At 37.9% G+C, this 22,345-nt stretch overlaps 1 protein-coding gene across 1 annotated transcript in view; it reads left to right on the top strand.

The window, feature by feature from the left end:
- Nucleotides 1-19,850, top strand: part of RIMS1 (regulating synaptic membrane exocytosis 1) — a 306,280-nt gene extending 286,430 nt beyond the window's left edge. Inside the window, exons 28-32 of the mRNA XM_050972851.1 lie at nt 10,638-10,779; nt 14,728-14,840; nt 17,259-17,360; nt 17,966-18,105; nt 18,490-19,850. Coding sequence (XP_050828808.1) covers nt 10,638-10,779; nt 14,728-14,840; nt 17,259-17,360; nt 17,966-18,105; nt 18,490-18,708 — 716 coding nt within the window. The 3' untranslated portion in view covers nt 18,709-19,850. The remainder of the gene's footprint in view (nt 1-10,637; nt 10,780-14,727; nt 14,841-17,258; nt 17,361-17,965; nt 18,106-18,489) is intronic.
- The last annotated feature ends 2,495 nt before the right edge of the window (nt 19,851-22,345 follow it).

The raw sequence follows: 22,345 nt of genomic DNA, 5'->3' as shown, positions 1-22,345 counted from the left end.
TTAGGATTTCATAGCAGAGTTATGCTGGAGCATTCATTTGGGAGGTTTGGCTGAACGATTTGTCTCTGAAGCAGGTCTTTGTGTGCAGTTGTCCACTTCCAATAATATAAACACAAAGGGAACAATTATATCTTAGAGTTATGCAGTGTTTATCTAGCACAGATCTGCTGCCCAAGGCGTAGATGTTTTTACCCACAGATGGCTGTAACTAATGCAAACCAGACTGAGCGTAATGCCACAAAAAGCTCTTTGGAAATGGAAACATTAAGTGACTGTCTCGCTCACTACTTACCTGTCTCAACTACTACAATGAATAAAAAGCTGTTTCAACAGATAAATTTTTGCACCAGGACCACTGTCAACTGGATTTGGACTCTAGTTGATCAAAAGAAAGAGCATCTCCTGAGTTTTCAGCCTCCTTTCTGGGAGTTATTCCCTGGGCTGATCTCAGAGGTGAGAGGTATTGTCTGCACATCTTCACAACCTAGCTGGCTTGGAACTTCAGGTAGTTACATTTTAAAAGAAATTCAAAGGTAAAGCATGAGCACAGGTACTTTGGCTGAAAAAAACCATGGTTATATAGCTGAAACTTCAGTGGGATCACTGATGGTGGTACAAGGGACAGCAGTGCAAACAAGGTTGCAAAAACAACATGCAAAATTTTATCTAAATTTGTAGAAAGTTTAAATGAAAGTTTATTTGAGGTGTGGTACTTTGGAGGTTACCAAGAAAAATTTACTTTGTCGAGAGTTTAATATTTCAGGATTCAGTGGTGGAAGAACAAGCCAAGTTTTTGATCAGCCTTTGTGTTACACATCCAGAAATGTAAGTCAAACAGTTTTAATCCTGGAAAAGGGGTTTGGCCCTACAAATAAGAAATATTTGGAATGATTTTTCCTGGGATTAGGAGAAGAAGCATAAAGGAGGAAAGGCTGTGACCCAAGGAGCTTTCTGAGAGGCTATAGAGTCATGGAGCTTTCCCTCTGTGTGTTTTTTATTTCAACTTTAAACCTCTGTGGGGTTTCCCTAAGCAAGAACCTGTGTGGGAGGGAACTTCTGTACAATTGACACAAGAGCTTTGTGTAAAACTGCTCAAGGTGGCAGGCAGGTCCTGGAGCCTTTGCCAGGTGCAGGCTGAAGACAGGTTTTGGAAAACTGACATGCACACATTAGCAGCTCCCAAGATCAGCATTTCATTCCTACCATGTTATTGTATTGAGATAAATCTTTCCATTTAATCATGTTTTAGTTGTTTGTTTTTTTTTAATTTAACACACATCATGAGAGAATTACATACCATATAGCTATATATTTTTCAAAAAGACAATATCACCTTCTAAGTATTGTTTCTAAAATTATTAAGAAGATAACTTCAACTATTGCACTAAATAGGAAATCTATGCCTAAGCAATGAAATCTGTGCCTAAGCAAAGAAAATACATGGACATTTCTGCATAGGAGGGATGTGAGATATACTGCATCACTAATGGAGAGGAGTTTTGAATTTGTCACCTCTACAGTATTTGGAATCTTAAATCCTGTTACGTGTTTACTAGCTGAAATTAACAGTTTAATTCATGGCATTTTTCTCCTTAATTATTTTATTATACTTGAAATAACCATAACTTGAAGATCTGCAGAGCTGTGTTGTGCACATTTTAATTTTTTTTCTTCATTATAATTCTGTTTGAAATAATTCTCTTCTTTTGGCTTGACAAATGCCGAGTAATTTCCTTTTTCCTTTCTGGCTCTAATCACCCTGAGAAGGCACATTGGTCCCTACAATTTCAAATGCCAATTGATAAAGGTGTGTTAAGTTAATTGATTCTTAACCAATTGCAAAATGAAAGTATAATACATTTTCAGAATAGAGTATCAGAGAAACGGAAAAATTTGACATAGAAAAAATATTGCAAAGTCTATTTCCTCAAAAGGAAGTTTAAAGATGAAAGGAGCAATTAAAAAATGAAGTTCTGTTCTCAGAGTGCACATGGGTATTTCAGAGGCGGTGAAACTTTTTTAACTCTGCTGTGCTGAAGTCCCTCTAAAACAGTAACATCATTTAGACTTTTCTGCTGCATAACTGTAACTTAGAATTTAATGCTAATTTGATGTTTTCTCAGGTTTGCAGTGTTTCAGGTGGTTTTGTACCAAATTCATGCAAAATTAGTCAAAATCACCAGGACAGAGAAATGTGATTCTGAATTTATCTGACTCCTCCTCAAATTTTGACCAGCAGCATTAAAAAAATGCATGACCATTGACCAAGGTTGCTAAGAATATTTTGTGCTCTTCTCTGCTTGCACATAACTGGAAAATGCCCTGCTGACTGAATTTTTTAACCTTTCAGCAATATATTACCAAGTGCTAGCTGGCAGGTAGTTCAGTCCTTTTTTCACTGCAAGGCCCTGTAATGTAATCACAGTTGTAAAAGGAACTTGTGAGTGAAGCAACTTGATCATTCCTCGCAGTGCTGCAGTGCCAAGTGGTTGCAGGATAAGGAGGGAGAGGCAACGCCAGGACCCCAAGCATTTATTCTACCCAGAAACCGCACAAGTTATTTAAACAAAGGTGAAGCTGCTTTAGGTGCTGGCTGCTTGCTAAGGATTATATCATAGCCAATGCTTCATTTTGCTTAAACCAAAGGTAAGATTGTATTTTCTGTGTTTTAACATGGAGAGCCTGTTCATGAGTCTTGCTTTAGCAATGTATGGTAGTCTGGAGTTACAACTTTGCAGTGCTACAGTCACTAAAGAAAAACTGGAGTCGGTGTGGTACGATGTTGATCTGATACATTAGAAATGATCTCTTAAAGGCAGGTTATTAACATTTTTAAAGGGAAATGTGATATTATCCACCTGGGAGTTGCTGGTAGTGGTAAAATAAAACTTAGAGGGCTTGAAAGTTGAAGTCGGAGCGAGTCCAACTACTGAAAAGGTAAAGCATTTTCAGATCTTTTCCCTGGTTGGTAACTGAGATGAAAAGGAAGGGACTGTCTCCGAAGCTTTAATGTCTCCTGATTTGTATGCTGTGAAATTGTATTAGGATTGAGCTGTTATTCAAAAACTTTTCAACTGTACAAAAAGGCATGTAACATTTTTTACTGGAAGTTACTTTAGCACCAGTGGTTTTGACAGTGTTTCAATTTACAGATTTTTGGAGGTTATTAAAATAATTAGACTTTGGGCTGCCATCATGTACAGCACATAGTTCTCAGGAAATATTTTGAAGATGCATAGTAACAGCGAATTTCTTTATTAGTGATGCCTTCTGAATGGCCATACTGGTGGTATCATCTCGTAAAATATTGTATTTTATTAATCGCAATGTCGTGTTATGTTTTAATAATAAATACTGAACTCTTCATAATTGTGAAAAAGTCTCAAATTTACTAAAACTGTAATGTTTGCCTAAACCCATAAAAGACATCAAGGTCCTTAAATATGTATAAGTTCCTAATGAAAGGAAATGTTGGTTTAATTTATCTGAAAAATCTTCTTTTTTTTTTTCTGCATTGCATTTCATTTTCCCCTGCTGTATCAACTGCAAGCTGTGCCCCAGCACCCTTGCCTTGGAGAAATGTTATCTCTATACTATATGTCAGTTCTCTGAGAGGGCTTGGCTGGTTAAAATAATATTGTAATATAAGGCAGTGTTTTAAATTAAAAATGTTATTGTTGAAGTACTAACAGCTCTTTTGAGCTTCTTATTTTGCTCTGTCTTGCATTCTCCTCCCATCTAATAAAAAAAAGACAAGAGGATATGCGAAAGTGAGTACTTGATATTTTATAAACTGTTTATAGAGTAAATAGTTTGTTGGAAACGTGGGTTTGTTGTTTTACTAATTGAATTTTATTGAAATAGGCTTTAGGAGTTGAAGAACGTGGTATGTGTACCTATTATCAGCTTCACTGACATATTTTGGTTTTATATAGCTCTTTGCATATGTGTGAAGAAGATATTTAAGATGCTTTCATTTCTGTATGTGTATAAAGTATGCTTAGCACAATCCCAGAAGTAGAAACTCATTGCTATAGAACATCTTTGATTGCCTCATTTTGGCTGGCAGACAGTGGCTCATTTCTCCTCACTGCAAGTATGTGGACAAAGCAATTAATCTTCACAAATTTCAGAAGCCATAACTGATCTTTTTCTGAACAAACATCCTTGCTTTGCCTTAAGATACATATGTCCTGTTAAACACAGGTTTTCTTCCCTGACATGAAAAAATAATAAGTATCAGAATAAACATATAAAACACATGCTTGTTTCTACTTTTCTTTTTTATTTTTTCCAGTAAATATGTCTAAGATATCTAAAGGAGATACAATTTGTAAAAGCAGTAGCTAAAAGTTTTGAGACCACTGTCAGGTAGTAAAAAAGGGCCTGGTTTTCCACTTCTTGTTTGCTTTTGTTTTGATGCTTTGCACTATTCCTTGTTCTCAAAGTGCTACTTCTGTTTCATGCAAGACACTAGGAGTTGTTGGATAAGTTACTTTGATATCTAAAACTGTTAAGAGTCTGACTCTGCAAGTTTGATTTTCAGTGAAAAATACGGTCCAAAGGTGAGATTCTGCTCTACATTGTCCAAAATGCCATCAAAGCATTGATACAACCATTGACATCAATTCAGTGAAGTTTCCTTTTCTTAGGATGGGTGCTTTGCTCCTTTGGTGATTGTTCCTTTGCTCTACATATGTCAGAAAAATATATTGTGTATATTAGAGACTAATTGCATTATCTTCTATGTATTATCTGAAAATATTGGGAGTGAAAGGTGTTTGCCAGAAGAGTTTGTGAGTTTATAAATACAGTTTTGAGATAACTTTTATTCCAAACTTCTGATAAAATTTCTTATCAATGACTTACTCCAGCTGAAAAGGTAAATATTCTTTCAAGAAGGTTTTGTAATTTATATTAGTATAGGTTTTTTTTGTAGATTTGTTTTAATAAATAGAAATGGTAAGAAGTATATGATGTTTTATATTTGGATTTTAAAACTCAGTATCTAACAGAATATCAACAGCATTCTCCTTTTTTGAATATTTTGTGTGCTATTTGGAAGAAACACTTAAAAGACAATTACTGCAACATTTCGCATCTTTTTACAAAGAGCATTATATTCTGGAGAGCATTGCACAATACACAGAATTGAAAGTAAAGGGAATATTGCATGATATAAAGTCTAGAAACTTGTGGTTTTAAAATTTGTATTTAGATGTCTTTTTTTTACTATTTATCTTCTGTCCATAGTCACTATCACTTTCAGTCTTAGTGATCAAAGTACTGCTGAGAGATATACACATTTAAAAAATCAAATGGTCTTTGAGCTAGTTATTGTTTTTCTTATGTCTCTGTTTTAGGACCATAAGCCAAGGGGCACTTCTTCAATGTTGTTGTTTAAAAGCACTGCATGCAAAGTGAGGGGGATGCTGCAGAAATTGTAACCAAGCAGGTCTCCAAGCAGCTAAATTTGAAGTTTTAAAGTCACTAACACATCAGAAAGGTCCAGAAGCAAATATGCCCCTTGGCTTTTCTTTTTATAGATATTTGAGGTTGACCCTTGCTATTCCAGTTGACATAATCTTGTTGGTGTCTCACACAGTCAGTGTACAAACCAACCATATGGTCACAGTCCTGCCAGGTTTCTCTCAGAGCTGCCTTGGAGCTGTAGTCCTTTTAGGCTTTTTTTGGATGCAAGAGTGTACTTGATGCTGCAAACAAATTGCCCTTGAGCCCTGCAATGACACTTATGATCCCTTTCATTAGTAGATTTAGCAGTGGTGCATGGTTTGTTCTCTGGTGTGTTCTTTTGAACCAGTCATGAATTTTCACATACTTGGGTGCTGTGTGTGTGTAAATTTGCTTCTTTTTTGGGTGCTAACCAACTAGTTGCCCTCAGGTACAATTCTGGGCAATGCTCACTTAAGGCACCTCTCCCCATAGGCAGCACATAGAGAGGGTCATGTCAGGATTGCCTTCTGCCCTGCAGTAGTGTCTAATACTGTCCTATTAACTAAGCTGCCAAGCTTGTGTCCTTGCACATTCTTGTATGTCCCCTAACTTTGACCCATGGCATGTAATATGTACCTTGGCACCTTGGATGAAAGCTTTGCTCCAGCAGCCCCTCTGGTCATTTCAGACTTCCTGAACTGAAACAAAAGCAAAATGTAGTAACTGCCTTCAGGTGCCATGTGGAGCACAGAGGAAAAGCCAGGCCAGTGGTGATGCCCTGTGCAGCCATGCCTTTGCTGAGTGGGGAGGGGCTGGGAGGGGGGAATGTCTGGCACCGTCCTCTCTGAATTGGATTTAGATTTAGAATGTAAAGCTAGCTTTGAGGTATCTGTAGTAGGTCACCTTAAATCTCTAGATAATATCATTGACCGTCTCACTATAATTCTGTTAATGGCTCCTAGACTTCAGAGTGATTAGGATGTACAGAAATTTGGAACACATCAGATGCTTTGATATTTTGTGCAGATATAAGGTAGACCACAGTTGCTTTTTCCTGTGATTGGTTACTCAGGTCTTGGTCTTTGTTAACTTACTTTTGTCGGGGAAAAGCAAAATCAGGGGCCAGTTTCTTATCAGAGCAAACAGGAATCACTATAGACTATATTCATAATAAGTAGATGGAAATAGCACATTGCACACGCTCATCAGCAGGTTATAGCAGGACTGAAAAATGCAAAATGCTTACAAGCTGTGTATATTTTGTAGCTGCAGGTGGCTCTTTTATGATGCTTTGGGAATCAATTAATAAATCTGCAAAAATATTCATCACAATTGTTTTTTAGTAGTTTTTCTCCAGCTTGTACCTGTTAAGCCAGGTGTTTACATGTAATTTATGCACATCAGTCTGCATTCCTGCATGAAGAAATCCTTACACAAATGACACAGCCAAGAAGCACATGGACTATTTGGAGTAAATTTTACATTGAAATTATATTCAGTATAGAGACATCCTCAGTCTGCACAATGAATATAGTGTAATTTACACAGTGCATGCAAATAACTGTAATGTATTAGAAAATTTAATTGTACATATCAAACTAATAAAGATTTGGAGCAAGCATTCTCCAATAAACACCCTGACAAGAGCAGAAAATCTCAGTATGCAATAGCATAGATAATTGAACTTGAATATTTTATGAACCTGCATTAATCATGTAAGGACAGCATTCCAAAGAAATATGCAGAGCTGTTAGATTAAAAGTAATACAAGATGAAAGTGGAAGTTTTCTAAAAGAAGTATTATCAATAGAAGGGAAAACACTGGTATTTGTTTGGATCCCTTATTTCATTGTGCAGTCTGGGCAGGATTGCAGTTGTATTCCAGAGTGAGTTCACTTTAGCAAGACACCTTTAGAAACAGAAGCAGTTCCCAACTCATCTGCATGCTAAGCACCTCCCTCCCTCCCTAGACTAGATTTTGTTGAGAAGTTTGGAGGAGCAGACTAACAAGATAAGCCATGTCTTGACTTTTTGTGTTAAAATTGGAAAAATAATGTATTATATCATGTAAAATATGAAAAGATGCATAAGTGACCAAGGTTAAAACTTCCAAAACCTGTGCAACAAGTATTTTGATCCTTATCAATGAGCAAAAGCATTTTTCTCTATGCCATAAAGCTCTTCTTGTGTTTCATCATTCTGTTGGGTTACTGTTATATTTCTGATTGTACTTCAGAATATTAAGACTGATGTTATAAAAGTAAATAAATTGGAGGGCTCTATTTTCCTGGGAGATATTGTGTGTAGTAATAGCAATTATAAGGGAACACAAAAAGGATGCTTTTGATTCTTCAACCTGAAAAGTAAAAATGCTGATGAGAAAAGAGAAAGAAGTAGAATCTGGGACTGTAAGACAGAGAGCAGTGACCTGAAAAGTACTTGAAAAAAGACTATCTGGTACTTGCAGCTCAGCAAGACAAGGTTTTGGCCATGTATGAGGATTCCTACTTCAGGGTCTGTGCTTTTCAAATCAAACAGCAGTACCAATGTTATCCATGACAATGTAACATTAGTCTTTGAAAAAAAAAAATCCATCTGCTATTTTCAACCTCTACTGTGGCTCAAAGCTAAAATATTAATTTTTTTAATTTAGTGAATTGATATTTTTACAGTGATTATTTCTATGACAGTGATTATTTCTATTATTTCTGTCCCTACAACCTGGCTCTCACTGCTAAATTTCAGTACCCACCATGTTATCCAGGTGGTTGAGAACAACATATCTTTACCAATTTGTGCCAAGACCATGGTGGTCTTGTAGCTACCTCTAGAGTCTCCTCATTTACTTTTCCTGTGCCCTGAATACTCATAAACAACCCTATTCAGCTGAACACATTTCAGGCTCTACTCTATTATACCTTCCAGGTCATGCTGCCTGATCTGGCTGGCTCTGGAAATGCAGGCAGGGGGTAAACTGCATAATCTCAAATGCTTTTAGGAGCAGATGGAAACAGACACATTTTCAGACGGGTCCTGCCAAGAAAGAGAGAGAGTGAGATTGAGAAAACAATATGGGTGGAAAATGCATACCTACAGAAAATGTGAAAATCCTGCTTTGGAGTACAACTCAGTATGTAGTTTATACTTCCTCGGTGCTGTTTGAGTTATTTTTGAGGCTCACCTCGCCTATCAGCATTGATATGCTGAACAAACCTTTAGTTTTTAAAGAGAAAGTTCATTTGAGTTTCTACATACTGAGTCACTGAAGCTCCAGGAAATCCCTCCCACAGCCACCTGCCCTGTGTAAGAGTGGAGCCTGGTGTACCTTGGCTACCCTACTCTACCTCACATTTAGCAGCACTGGTTAATGTGTTTTCAGCTGACCAAGGACTGGCAATGTGGATGAGCTGTAGTGGCCCACAGGAAAACCTCAGAGCTGTCGGCCTCAGAAGGGGGGAAAGGATTTGTGGAAGTTGCTGATCTCTTCCGCACAGAGGCATCTGGGTGTGCCTTAGTGGCCGTAGATAAACCCTAGTCCAAAAGGCTTAAGAGGGAAACCTCAGCCCCTTTCACTGTGGGCATGTCTCCTCTAAGCCCAATGTAGTAATTCTTTCACTTTGGCCTGGTTTGCTGTTTCCCTGAGAGCTTCAGAGAGGTTACTTTGATAGCTCCATAGTATGATTTCTCCTTGCCCTCCACCAGCTCTGCAGACCCAAAGAGCAAGGGCCAGCTGATACCCACAGCATGTTTAAACACCCTGGGAATAGGAAGGCTGTGTGGAGGCTACAAAAGCCTTAAGTTTTATTGGGATGAATAAGATCTGTCAAGATCTGTCCATTTCAAACATCAACAATGTCCAACAGGAAGGTGAAAAAATTTTCAGAGCAATTCAGTCTCCACAGCAGGTTGAGATGGAAGAAATATTTGTTTTTCATCTGTTTCCCTGAGCAGACCATGAAAAATATGCTTGCACACTTTCCAGGGGTGAATAAAAGAGCGCTGAAATGAAGGGGAAAATGCAGAAGAATGTTGCAGCATGTACTTGTGTGAAACTTTGTCAAATCTATTACTTTCTGAGAGAAACTTTGTTACCCATTGAACTTTGGGTATATATTTTGAACTAAATTAAAAAAAAACAACAGGACAATGAGGATGAAGACAACACATGTTATTGCATCACATAGAGGCTTTGGTGGAAGAAATTTTAGGATCATTGAGAACAACTATCATCATCTAGAAGACTAATTTCTGCCATGTGACTGCAGAATTCACGCTAGATCAGCCATAATGCGTAACCTGTGAAGGACTGGAAGTTCTTCTTGCTCAAGGGAAACATGAAAACTTCTGGGTGAAAATCAAATTGCATTTTAAAGGACGTGGGATCTAAGTTTTACCAGATGGATGAAAATCTTTAAACAATTTCAAAATATTTATATTACTTTCTAATCCTGCGGTGCCTAGAGTGTGACTGCCCAGAGAGGTTGTGGAGTCTCCTCACTGCAGATATTCAAGAACTGTTTGGACACAATCCTGTGCAATGGGCTCTAGGAAGCAGGGAGGTTGAACCAGATGCTCCATTATGGTCCTGTCCAGCTTAACTATTCTGTGGTTTCCCAAACAAATTCCCCAAGAGTTGTTTCTGTTTCAGAACTGCTAAGATCATATATTCTGTAAAGTTCACTGTTTACTTTGAAGACATTTTGTGATGAGAAGATTTTGTCAAGTCAAAATACATTATTATATTTTTGATACAAAGTGTCTTAGTATTTAACATTTTTCTGTGGAATGCATAAAGGATTTTCCCCCTTTTTTAAATTTTCTGTGAGAATTGTATCTTCTTTTACAGTCACTCAGCCTAGCAAGGTGTCTAGAGGCATATTACCAAGTATGTGGTTAATAGACAGTGTCACAACCTGTCTACATTCCAGCTGTGTGAAGGCTATTAACAAGACATCTAATTTGTAACAGTTTGCCCTAATGAAGATCTTGAGGTTGCAGCCTTTTAAACAGAAGTCATTTCCCGTTTGTAACTGAGGAAGAGAGATTGCTTCTTCAATCAGAATAGTCTTTTTATGTTAGTAAATAGGAATGACCAAGTCAGACCACCATTCTTGGATGAAAACTGCAAGGGAAAGCTTTGCTGTAAGTTATTCTAACTGTTGCTTCTTTTTCTCTGCTTTCAGAGGCTGGCAGCAAGAAGCTAAAGAGCACAATACAGAGAAGTACAGAAACAGGAATGGCAGCAGAGATGAGAAGTCGTATGGTTCGACAGCCAAGTCGAGAATCCACTGACGGCAGCATAAATAGTTATAGCTCTGAGGGCAAGTAAGTGGCATTAAAAATATCAGTAATGTAGGAGAAGTTTCTAATGAAGTAGAAGGTTCTTTCCCATTACTTGGGATGTCCCAAACTCTAGCTGAAGGGAATAGCTCTGTGTAAAGATTCTTCCCCTTGAAACATTTGAAAAACTGAACTATTTTAGGTATATAACACAAATGTCATGGAAATTGAAATTGAGACAGAACTTCTTAAGAATTCTTATTTTCCCTGTCACCCAGTGAGGCATTTTGTTCATCAAAAGACAACTAAATTAAGACTGCATTATTCAAAACAAAACATCAAGATGCTTTTTTCTTTGAGATATGTTTGGATTACCTCAGAGTTAAACTTCAGATGTTGTATGTGAATCCCTGTGATATGAAACTCTGTTCAGTAGTACTAGATACGAAGAAAGTTTAATTTGGAGTTGTTCCAAGTCTCCTATTAAGAGCTGTAAACCTAGAGCCCAGCTGCCCCATCAGCTGAAGTCAGACAGGCAGCTGTGAGGAATGGGGCAGCTGTTTCCATTCACTGCTGAACATTTTGATATAAAGGAAAGGAGAACAAAGGCAGTTCTAACACAAAAATATGCAGGAATATTCCAGTATCCTCACTGTTATCAGCTATTCTACTGCATGTGTCAAAGTGTAGTGGTTACTAGGGAATTCTTAGAGGATGAATCCCCAAATAAAGGGGAAAATGGGGGTGGGCAAATGCACCTTTATAGACCTGGAAAAAAATGAGAGATTTGGACTTCCTGGCTTCACCTTTTTGTACGCTTACTGTGTTACAATAATTGCTACTGCATATTGTATGAGGAACAAAGAGCCAAGGTTGCTGTGGTGGCGGTGGCAAGGATCTGTGTAATGGTGCCTCCATCATCAGATCTTCTCACCACTCTAATTTTTTTGAAACACTGGAACAGGTTGCCCAGAGAAATTGTGGATTGGCTTACCATTGGGTGTGTTCATGGCCAGATTAGATGGGGCTTTGAGCTACCTATCTAGTGAAAGTTGTCCTTGTGCATGGCACAGGCATCAAAACCTGATGTTTTAAGGTGCCTTCCAACCCAAACCATTCTATGCTTCTGTGATAATGCTAAGAATTTTAAGAGCCATGTAAATAAAACAGGCTCCATCATGACTAATTCAAAAACAAAGCAGATAAAAATCAGATGAAGAATGAGGGACAAGAGTAAAATATCCCAGTGTTTTCTACCCTTTCAACACCTCACCCTGCCATTCTCCTTCTCTTCTCTTAGGCTGGAGTGTCAATTTGTAGGGCACCAGTTACACACCTTGGTGACAAAGGACCAAATAAACTGGACCCTTTAGGGAGGAGCTGGGGGAGCCTGTTTCCCTGGTTAGCAATGGAGAGGAGAGGTAGGAGCCCAGCACTAAGGCTGAGGACATTTTCAGTGGAACAGCTTAATCCTCTGTTCCACCCTCATTGTGTGTAAATAGATTCGGCAGGGCTGGGGCAGCCAAGGTCTGGATATGGAGGTTGCAGCAGGCATCTGCAGGATGGAAAGGTAGAGCCATAACTTTCTGATTTGAGAATCAGCCTCTGAGTAAGGCAGTGAGGAATGCAAGCTTGAGAAGTGAACTGAGTGCTTGCACCTCAGGTACCTTTCATGTTCTTTTGCTTGACTCTTAACTGGAGTTTAATGGATTAAAATTAATACACATGAAGATGAATGTGTACTTCCAACCTTCATTATCATTTGTATTGCCAGAAGTGTGTTCTCAAGTGAATATTTTCAATGTTGTTAGTCAGCCTGTGGCAAAATGTAACACATTTTTGGAAAAAAGGCTAATGAAACAGCAAGAAACATCACATAGCAGATGCAAGAGTGAAAGGATAGTGCCACCAGGGAGACAAGCAGATAGTATCTTGGTGTTGAAATGGAAACCTTGAGATTCTATCCTTCCTCCATCCAAAGAAACCATATTTTAAAAAAAAATTACAACTAAATTTCTGTGAAAAAGCTTACCTTTTAAAAAATAGAGTTTTCTAAATAAAAACACAGTGCCAAGGGAATGGCATGAAGCTGAATCAGGGGGGATTTAGGTTAGGTGTTAGAAAAAGTTTTTCAGGCTTGTTTCACAGCAACAAGCCTGATAGAGTTCAAGAAGAGTTTGTGCCACGTAGGTGTCGATGGCAGGCTTGCCGTGACCTTCCTGAGGAAACGCCTTTATAAAGACATCCCAGGGGCACAGGCACAGTAGAGTGATCTCAGCTCTTTGCCTGGTGGCAGTGGCAGCAATGCAGAGAAAAGAGACTCGAGCATTGTGAGAGGTTCCACAGAGTGGAGGCCTTTATTAGGGCAGGGTCCTCTGTGAAGGAAGGCGGGGACAGCAGCTCATGTCTCACAGGGGAAAACAGGGATTTATATATGGAACTGGAAGGGCAGGGAGAAACAAGTAATGAATGGGATACATGTAACTTGGAAGAGTGGCAGGGGGAAAACAAATGGGGTACAAACATTAACACAGAACTGCAAAGAATCATGGGCAGGAGGGTTTCCTCACCATGACCCGTGTGCCTCCTTCAAGGGTTGGCTCTCCAGGGGAGAGCAACCACTCCTTTGCTGGTCAATTCCTTGGCCTCCACATGTTTGGACAATGCTCTCAGGCACTTGGTGAGATTTTTGGGGCTGTACTGTGCAGGGACAGGAGTTGGACTTTGATGATCCTTATGGGTCCCTTCCATCTCAGGCCATTCTATGATTCTGTGATATTTTTCTGACCAGCTTCAGTCACCGACAGTCAATAAGTTTAATGCAGGCATAGAAAGAACAGTTAGTCTTCAAGAGAGGAATGGACTTCTTCTATGCAACTACTGGGTTTGCAAAGAACTGTGAATTGAATGGGTGAAGCACACAAGCCTGATGTGCAGAAACCAAAGCTTTTAATACTAGGTGCTTTTGGTTTTATTAGGAAGTTTGTTATTATTTTTTCAGTCTAATGGGGAATTTCATTTGAGGAAGAAGTGGTAGATGGCTTGCAGGAGAATACGTTGTCTAGACTTGGTTTAGAGTCTGTTCTTTTATTTCTCATAATTCAGAGTCTTGAGACAAAGCTTAGTCTTCCCACCGTGGATCACTCTTTCTCTCTCTCTCTTTTTTTTTTTGTCTTTTGTAATTGTTTGGAGACTGTATATCTATTTAAAAAAATAGTGGACACTGTGGAAGATGAGAAAGGCAGCTTGGAAAAGTACACAATTAAAGCATCATAGAATAGCTTGAGTTGGAAGGGACCTGTAAAGGTAATTTAGTCTAACCCCCTGCCCTGGGCAGGGCTATCTTCAAGATGAGGTTGCTCAAAGCCCTAAATAACCTGGCTTTGAATGTTTCCAGATACACTGTGCTGACGTGTTATGGTTCAGTCTGTATCATGACAGAGGGGTGGGTAGCAACTGCAGATCCAGATTTGTCTGCCAGAATATTTTGGCTAGAGAGTGGCATTAGGTTTAGCTCTAGTCACCACTACTGCTACTACCTGCCAGTTTACTGCTTCAGCTGCAGCAATCAGATTAATTTAGTTTATACATCTGTTTTCCCTGTTTGTTCTAACTGGTGCAGATGGGGTTTGGATCAATGTAAATCACACACTCACTAATGAAGAATAGGCAATGAAATTTCATGAAGCTTTTTGTGTCTTCTCATATAAGGTCAGTCTTTGTCTATTTACCTATCAAGCTCTTCACTGCTCCTGGAGACCTCCTTAGCAAGACCTATTTTTTGGACTACTTCGAGCTGATGTGCAGAGTTTCTCTACACTGCTTTGGGGTCCATGGGAAACAGATCATTCCTGATGCTGCAGAGTGATTTGTGGTTGTGCATCCTGAGCTGCTTGCCTTGTATCAGTAGTAGTAGTACTTTTGTGGTAAATATTGTAGAATGACAGAAATTAATCCTGTTCTTATGCTTACCCAGCTTCTATTTTGTTTCAGCTTAATATTTCCTGGAGTACGGCTGGGCGCTGACAGTCAGTTCAGTGATTTCCTCGATGGACTGGGACCTGCACAGTTAGTAGGCCGGCAAACACTAGCAACCCCTGCCATGGGTAAGAATGTTATGTTCTCCTCTGTTAAATGGATAATAAGACAGCTAACTAATGTAATGGAGTACACACTGTGTGTGTAGTCTGCACACACTGGCAAACTACAGCACCAAAAGGATTTTTACCAAGTGTCTTCCTTCATTGTCAACATGAAGGTCCTATCTGAAGTCACCTGTGTTCCTATCATGGCAGCACCCAAAGTGGGTTGGGAAACTATTTGCTTCATTTGAGGTACTGGCTAATCTTATTTGCAATTTGAAGACAGGAGTTTTACTTCCCACACAAAAGTATTGTAAATTCTCCAATCATAGCTCACTGCAAAATCTCAACTGTTCAGAGTTCTCGTATTTACTTGGCACAGATTATATTGGATGTGACAGAGGGTTTCTGGCCAAACTGCACTTTTCCAAGTTTAGTTCATCTAACTCCAGAAAGTGAAACTTCTGGAAACATTTGCAATGATCATCAATCAATCACTGATAAAGCCAATGCTTGTCATGAGAGACACATAGACCTTTTCTACATCAGCTGCTATCTGTGATCTTCTATCTGGGGGACTATCTGTGATCTTCTCTATTGTCCAGACCAGCCTGTAATTTCCTTTAGCAGCATTAGGTGTAGCTTTTTTTATGAACAGGGTATGAGTTGTATAAGGAATAACAGAGTGCAGAACTGTGTAGTAAATACCTTTAGACACATCAAGGGTTGGAGTTTTTTGGGGTTTTTTTGCTTATATATGAGCAGTCCTTAGACATGCTTTAGGATGCTAATTGAGGAGTCCTTGATCCACTACTGTAATAATACTTCTCATGCTGGAAATTATAAATGGCCAGTGCTTCAATACAACTCTCTTGGTAAACCAGCTTTAGGAAGGGCTACTGAGACACATCTGAAAAAGGAGAGAGAAACTGAAAAAAAATTGCAAAAAATAGTGTTCCCTTCCCAACTGATGAGCAGAAGGAAAACTATATTGAGAATGCTCTGAGAACCCTCTAAGGCAAAACTTGCTGTATAAATTCAAATAACTGCTACTAAAGCATTCATAAACATCAAACTTATTAAATTAACATTTTCTTTTTTTTTTTGAAGAAAATGTATTAGTGAGAATTTTTGTCTAATAAATATATATAAATAGCTTTATTGACATGAATATAAGTGTCTACATTTCTTCTGTTTCTTTATTTTAATCTTGTTATGTGACTAAAGATTTTTCTGCAGATAGCTTGAGTAAAACGTTTATTTTGAGTTTTTTTAGAACTTTATCTACTATAGGCTCTAGGTTTGGCCCACAAAAAGCACTCCACCATGTTTTTAAACAATTTTTAGGAGATCTGCTCTGTGCTATCCTTATATTAGTGGTGATTTGAAGATGTTTGGATTATCACTCCCCCTTCTGGTTACCTGTTGCTTGTTTTATTTTGGATATGAGATAGAGACGTACTCTTAAGAAGGCTTGTTGGAATTTTCCTCTGATCTATTTTTAGTGCAAAACACGGCTGTGTTTATTCATGCAAAGTTTAATTGATAAAAAAATCTTTGTTGCTGTTCTGTCATACCTCACCAACCAAGGTATAAACACTGCTTTAATATGCTCTTAGAGAAACATGTGAAAATCTCATGCCCAGTTAAATTCAAAATGCTGTTTCTTTAAGTCCAGACTCCAAAATCTGTAGTTCAGGATCAGCTATTTGTGAATTTGTTTTTTTAGACAATCAGAGCTTACATATCAAATATATATGTACTCACGTGTTTCAAGGATGTAGTTCATTTATTTGCTAAAGTGTCGTGTAGCTGCTCATGTCATACTGTGGGTTCTTTATTCTAAATGGCCTATTTTAATCTATTTTAATCTAAGTTAGATTTCTACTCAGCTGATTCCATGATATATGAAAGCATAGACATACAATTTTTTGAGCATCAGCACATAGTTTACTGGTCTTGTATTTTATTGATCTAGATCAGAACAGTTCTTAGTCTCAGAGTAAGCAGTTCCCTTTTTCTGCAGGAAATGTCATTTGTCAAAACTCAGGCAACAAAACAATTTTGACTGTTTAGAAATGAAAACAGTTTCTTTTTTTAACATCTTGTGACATTATATTCACACCAAAAATGTGTGTGTAATATTGATAAAAATTGAAAAATTGTCACCTGTGTGCTTGGTGGAGACTTTTGAGGGAAAAAATACCTCTTTTTAGCTGGTATGAACTGGTTCATTCGTGGTTCCCTAGAGAGGGAAGCATGCTCCCTAAGTATATATTATTTAGTCCTTGTTTAAGGATGGAGAAGCTAAAGGGATCATCAGGAGACACAACAGGCACAGTAATGAAGAAGAATAATTTAAAACTAGTCTTTCTCACTCTTATACCTTCTCTCCTGTGCTGTACTGCTTCTCTAAAATGTGGGCTTCTTTCTTCCTCTCAGGTGACATCCAGATTGGAATGGTGGATAAAAAAGGCCAGTTAGAAGTAGAAGTCATTAGAGCCCGTGGCCTCACACAAAAACCTGGCTCCAAATCTACCCCAGGTATGGAAAAAAACTGTACATAACAATGCTTCAAGAAGGGAGCAGCTTGTGCTAGTATTCCTGTCAGTGTCAATAATTTACATAATGTATATGGTAATAATACTGTATCAACCACTGCTTATTGTAAAACCTGGAACAGTTCTTTTAGATAATATTTAGTGAAAATGGTACTTTGCAATCTCTTTAGGAGCTAGAGATGAAAGTGCAATTCATGACTGTATCACTGGAGTGGCAGAGTCTTAAAGGTTCCTTTTGCTTTGAACTATCTCTGACCCCTAAGCATTTATAGAGAATCCAAAATAGCTGTCAGTGACAGCTACCTCCTGGAAAAATAAAATGTTTTTTAAATGACTGACATGAAGTGTAATTGTTGTTAGTAAGATCTAAGATCATTACATTCAAAGTTTATAAAAATCAAATTGATTTCTTGTGGGCTGTGTCATATTTTTTATGTATAATTGTATGCAGATTTTACAATTGCGAATATAAAATGAAAATAACCTGTGTCATTTTCTTTCTACTCTGCTTCCTTTTAAGGTATTTTTCCTCCATTTCAGATGTGCACTGTAAGTCCAAACATAACATTCTTGATGTTCTGTTTGCAGCTCCATATGTTAAAGTGTATTTACTGGAAAATGGAGCATGTATAGCTAAGAAGAAGACAAGGATTGCAAGGAAGACGCTTGATCCTCTATACCAACAGACACTGGTTTTTGAGGAAAGTCCACAGGGTAAAGTCCTTCAGGTCAGTTTCTTCTTAATCCCATTTTAGGCTGTCATTTGGGGAATCACTTGCATGTTTACTTAAATTTAACGAGTATGTGTAAATCCATTCAAACTCACTAAGGATTTAATTTTATAAATACCATTACAGACATCCTTGTGGCTTGTGGTTTCAGACTTGCAAAATGTCTTATTGCATTAAACATTTCTCTTTTGTTGACTTGTTCCTGTCCTGCCATGAGGTTTTCCCATGAAAGGGAAGCAGTCATTCACTCTTGAGAGTAACATTTTCCTTATGCTAACACATATAACAGCAAGAGTGAACATACATAAGCACAGGTTTAAGTATATAACCCTGTATACTTCAATCATGACAATCATGAACCTTAATTTTATGTTCTTCCAGGTTATAGTCTGGGGAGACTATGGCCGAATGGACCACAAATGCTTCATGGGAGTTGCCCAGATCCTTCTGGAGGAACTGGATCTGTCCAGCGTGGTAATAGGCTGGTATAAATTATTTCCACCTTCATCGCTAGTGGATCCAACATTGACTCCCCTGACACGTAGGGCTTCCCAGTCATCTCTGGAAAGTTCAACTGGGCCTCCCTGCATTAGATCATAGTAGCAGGTGCTGTCTATTCAAAACATCACCCAGGATAACAATTGGAACCAGATATTCACATGATCAAGAAACACTGTTGGAAAGAGACAATCACTTCCGTTTTTGCTTGTAGTAGTTATCCAAACATATGTCTGTCTGTTGAGAGATGGCTTAAATTGACAGAACAAAGGTGTATCACATACAGCTAATCTATTAGCAGCTACCACTGATGCTTATAATGACTAAAAAAAAAAAAAAAAAAAAAAGAAAGAAAGGAAAAAGAAAAATATAGAGGGACATTTAGATTCAATGAGTCAAAGATGACCCAAACTGGAAGCTCTCACTCTGTTAACAATGTTGCTTTTTTTCACATTTTGAGAGAGCCCTCAAGCAGTGTTACCTTCCTGGTGTTTCAGAAGTTTTTCTGTACTTGTCACTTCCACTAGTTTTTTGCCACATGATTCTGCTAGTTTTGTAGAAGTCCTCACAATGCTAACAGAGACCCTTCCTTTCTTTTTCTAAAACAACAAAAAAGGGCTGAAGCTTATCTCTGTAAGCATCGTTAAAGTGTTCAACAGCCACAGTTACAATTCCAGCAAATTCAAATCGTTCCTCAGTTCTGGTACTTACAAGTCTTTCACATGGGAACCCAGAACAAATGACCAATCTAAGTTATATTCTTACAAATAAAAATCATCACAGTGCCACTTTTTCTTTGTAAAAAGCAGATATGTTTGCATTATATATATATATAATAACTTTTCTGTTTATGATGTTTTGCATGGAAGAATTTTGAAGAATTCTGCAACTACTGCTGGGGACTGGTATAAAGCAGCTTTAGTCTTAATTTTGACATTGAATATGTTACTGGTAATGCAATTTTCCTCCTAGAATTGGAGAGGAAATACTTACATTTCTGTGTATAAATGTATATTTGACTTCCCAAAATATTGACCAGGAATGAATTGAGCATATGACACTTTCAGCTGTACCCAGGCTTCTCTGATGTGTGTCGCTTCAGACGCACCTGTCTGCCCTGGATAGAGCATGGTATGAGTTGTTCAATATTTCACTGGAGATTCCAGTTGAAATATTCTGCACTTACTAATGTTTTTACCAAATTTTAGTTTACATTTCTTTGAGATTGATGCAAGCACAAGGCTTGATTTTTTAACGCAAGATATCTTACTTTTTGGAGAAAAAAAAAAAAATCAAATTTCAATTTGCTTTTTATTCATTTGAGTTGTTCTTGGCGTTGAAATCCCTTGTGATATTCTGTAAATGTGCGAAGAACTGCAGATTCCTGCAGGTGCATTGATATGTTTCCCCTCCTTTTACAGGCCATTCAATTTTGTGATCACACAAATAGAGCAGCATGACTTGGAACTGTTCAAAGCTGCATGCACGTTTTGTAAAAAGAGATGAAAAAAGGTTATTTAATAATGTATGTTAGTTCCACATAGGCCAGCTTGTATGTTGCATGTACTTGTACAGTTTGCTCGTAATTACTATACTGAAGTAACCAAGAAATCTAAGCCATCCATTTTTCTTATAGACATTTTGCAGGTTTTAGCCAGGCTAGGTCTGTGGGTCTGGTGCTAAATGTCTATAGATGGACTTTATTTTTTACCCTATGGAAAACGTGATGTAGTACGGACCAAATTCCTTCTAATAACTATTTTGGTGTAGATTCCTACTGTGGGGCTGTAACACATGTAGAAACTGTGTACACACTAGGTTTTAATTCATAGACATACTGCCTGCACCAAGTGAACTATTTATTATTACTCAACACATGGGAATTATTCTGCCCATCTTTCCATAGGGCACAGATTGGTTACTGCTCGACCTGCTGAGCAGGAAGAACTCAAGCATTGGTGCACTACTACTAGATCCTGTTCTGTCTTAGTGGACAAAAACCAACTAGCTATAATTCGATAGTATCTTTCTATTTTGACCACTTGTCTTAACACTCCCCTGTGCTTTTAAATGAACTTCCAACTCATGTTATGTAAACATGTTTAATAAAATTTCCTTTTCATGTCCAGTGTAGTAGTTGTGCTCTCTGTATGTTCTGAGGTTCATCTGTGATTCTGCTTGCTGCAGGACTGTGTGATACGTGTTAAGGAACAGTAAAATAAGTAATTTCTATGGTTCTTTTGATTGCTGTAATAGTATATGTTGAAATCTGGGGCCAAAAACTGAGGCCTGGTGAAAGTCATGTTTGGTTGGCTTCCTTTTCCCTGAGAAAGCAGCCAAATTGTGCTCTCATTTGTTGAAGCAGACAAATTGAAGTTAAAAAAAAAAAATAGCCAAATTATTTTCTGTTGAAATCAAATCAGTTTTTGGAGAGGAATGATGCTGTGGCTGCATGTAGTTGGGCAGTGAGGTGATACAAGTCAGGCAAAAGGGCTCCACTTGGTGTGTGCTGAGCCTTTAAGATACGAGAACAACTACTGACCTTTGGCACTTTTTAAAACCATGAACATGCCCTTCTATTGTGATGCTGCTATGAACAATGCTTTATAGAAATTTACCTGAGAGCAGAATTTGGCACTAATTTTTTGCTAGAGAAGCAAAGATTATGTACTTTTATTTTTAGTTTTCCATGTCCCACAGATATCTGATCACAATTTAATAATAACATAAAGACAGTATTGCCTCACTTTGAACACTTTTGTTTATTACTTTATTTAACTGAATACATGGTTAAGATACTGAAAAAATGACTAATTAAACATGGTAAATCTCTGAACAAAAGGCATGTTATTCTGTGTGGTGGGAGTGATCTGTTTAAATACAGAATTTTTCATTCTGTTGCAAAAAGCCCTCAACTTTATTAATCTCATTACTTTGACCACTCTGTCTAATACTAGGATATTTTTTCTTTTCTGATCTGAGAAAAAAATGAAGTCCAGCATTGCTGATCTCTCCCTAGAGGACAGAAAATATGGCAGCAAGAGAACATGCTAAACTATTTCATTTATGGTGTTTCTGATGAACGGGGATCATAAATGCCAAGATTTCAGGAATGAGGTAGTAGAGCACACTAGGTCAGACAAGTTTTGTGCCGGACTCCTTTCCCAGGGACTGCTGCCTTTTAAAAACTTATTGCTGAGTGTTTGGATTATAATACATAAATAAATCAGCTCAAGTCCCCTCTTGGTTTTCCATTAAGAATGCAGTACTGACTTATATATATGTCATGCAGGGGAAGAGAAAAGATTATTTAAATAATATTCCCTGTCATATAATCTCACAGTTCTTTTCTTTGTGATGAGTAAATGTTTTAAATTTTATATTCAAATGCAAATTTATGTCCCTCTTTGTGGGCAGAGGAAAAAGCTTTTGGCCTTAACCTTGTGTTTCCTATTCACTCCTGCTGTGAGTGGATAGGAGAAACCAGAGCTTCATGACCTCATGTTTTCATAATTCACAGAGAAATTACATGTACAGTTTGGCTGCCTGTTTTCTCAGAAGTCAGGTTCAACCCAGATATGGGTTACAGAAGATACACAGAAGTCAAGTTCAGAGAGGGCTTTTAGGGGCTGTTCTGCGTCCTCCAAGTTTTACTTATAGCTTGTAACTTCTCCTCTATGAGGTTGCCTGTTTGCAGCTTCTGTGTAGTCGTTTACTCCACTATCTGCACTCCATTTAA

The sequence above is a fragment of the Serinus canaria genome, chromosome 3, assembly GCF_022539315.1.
Source record: "Serinus canaria isolate serCan28SL12 chromosome 3, serCan2020, whole genome shotgun sequence".
NCBI classification, from domain to species: Eukaryota; Metazoa; Chordata; class Aves; order Passeriformes; family Fringillidae; genus Serinus; species Serinus canaria.
This window is presented reverse-complemented; position numbering and strand designations above follow the sequence as displayed.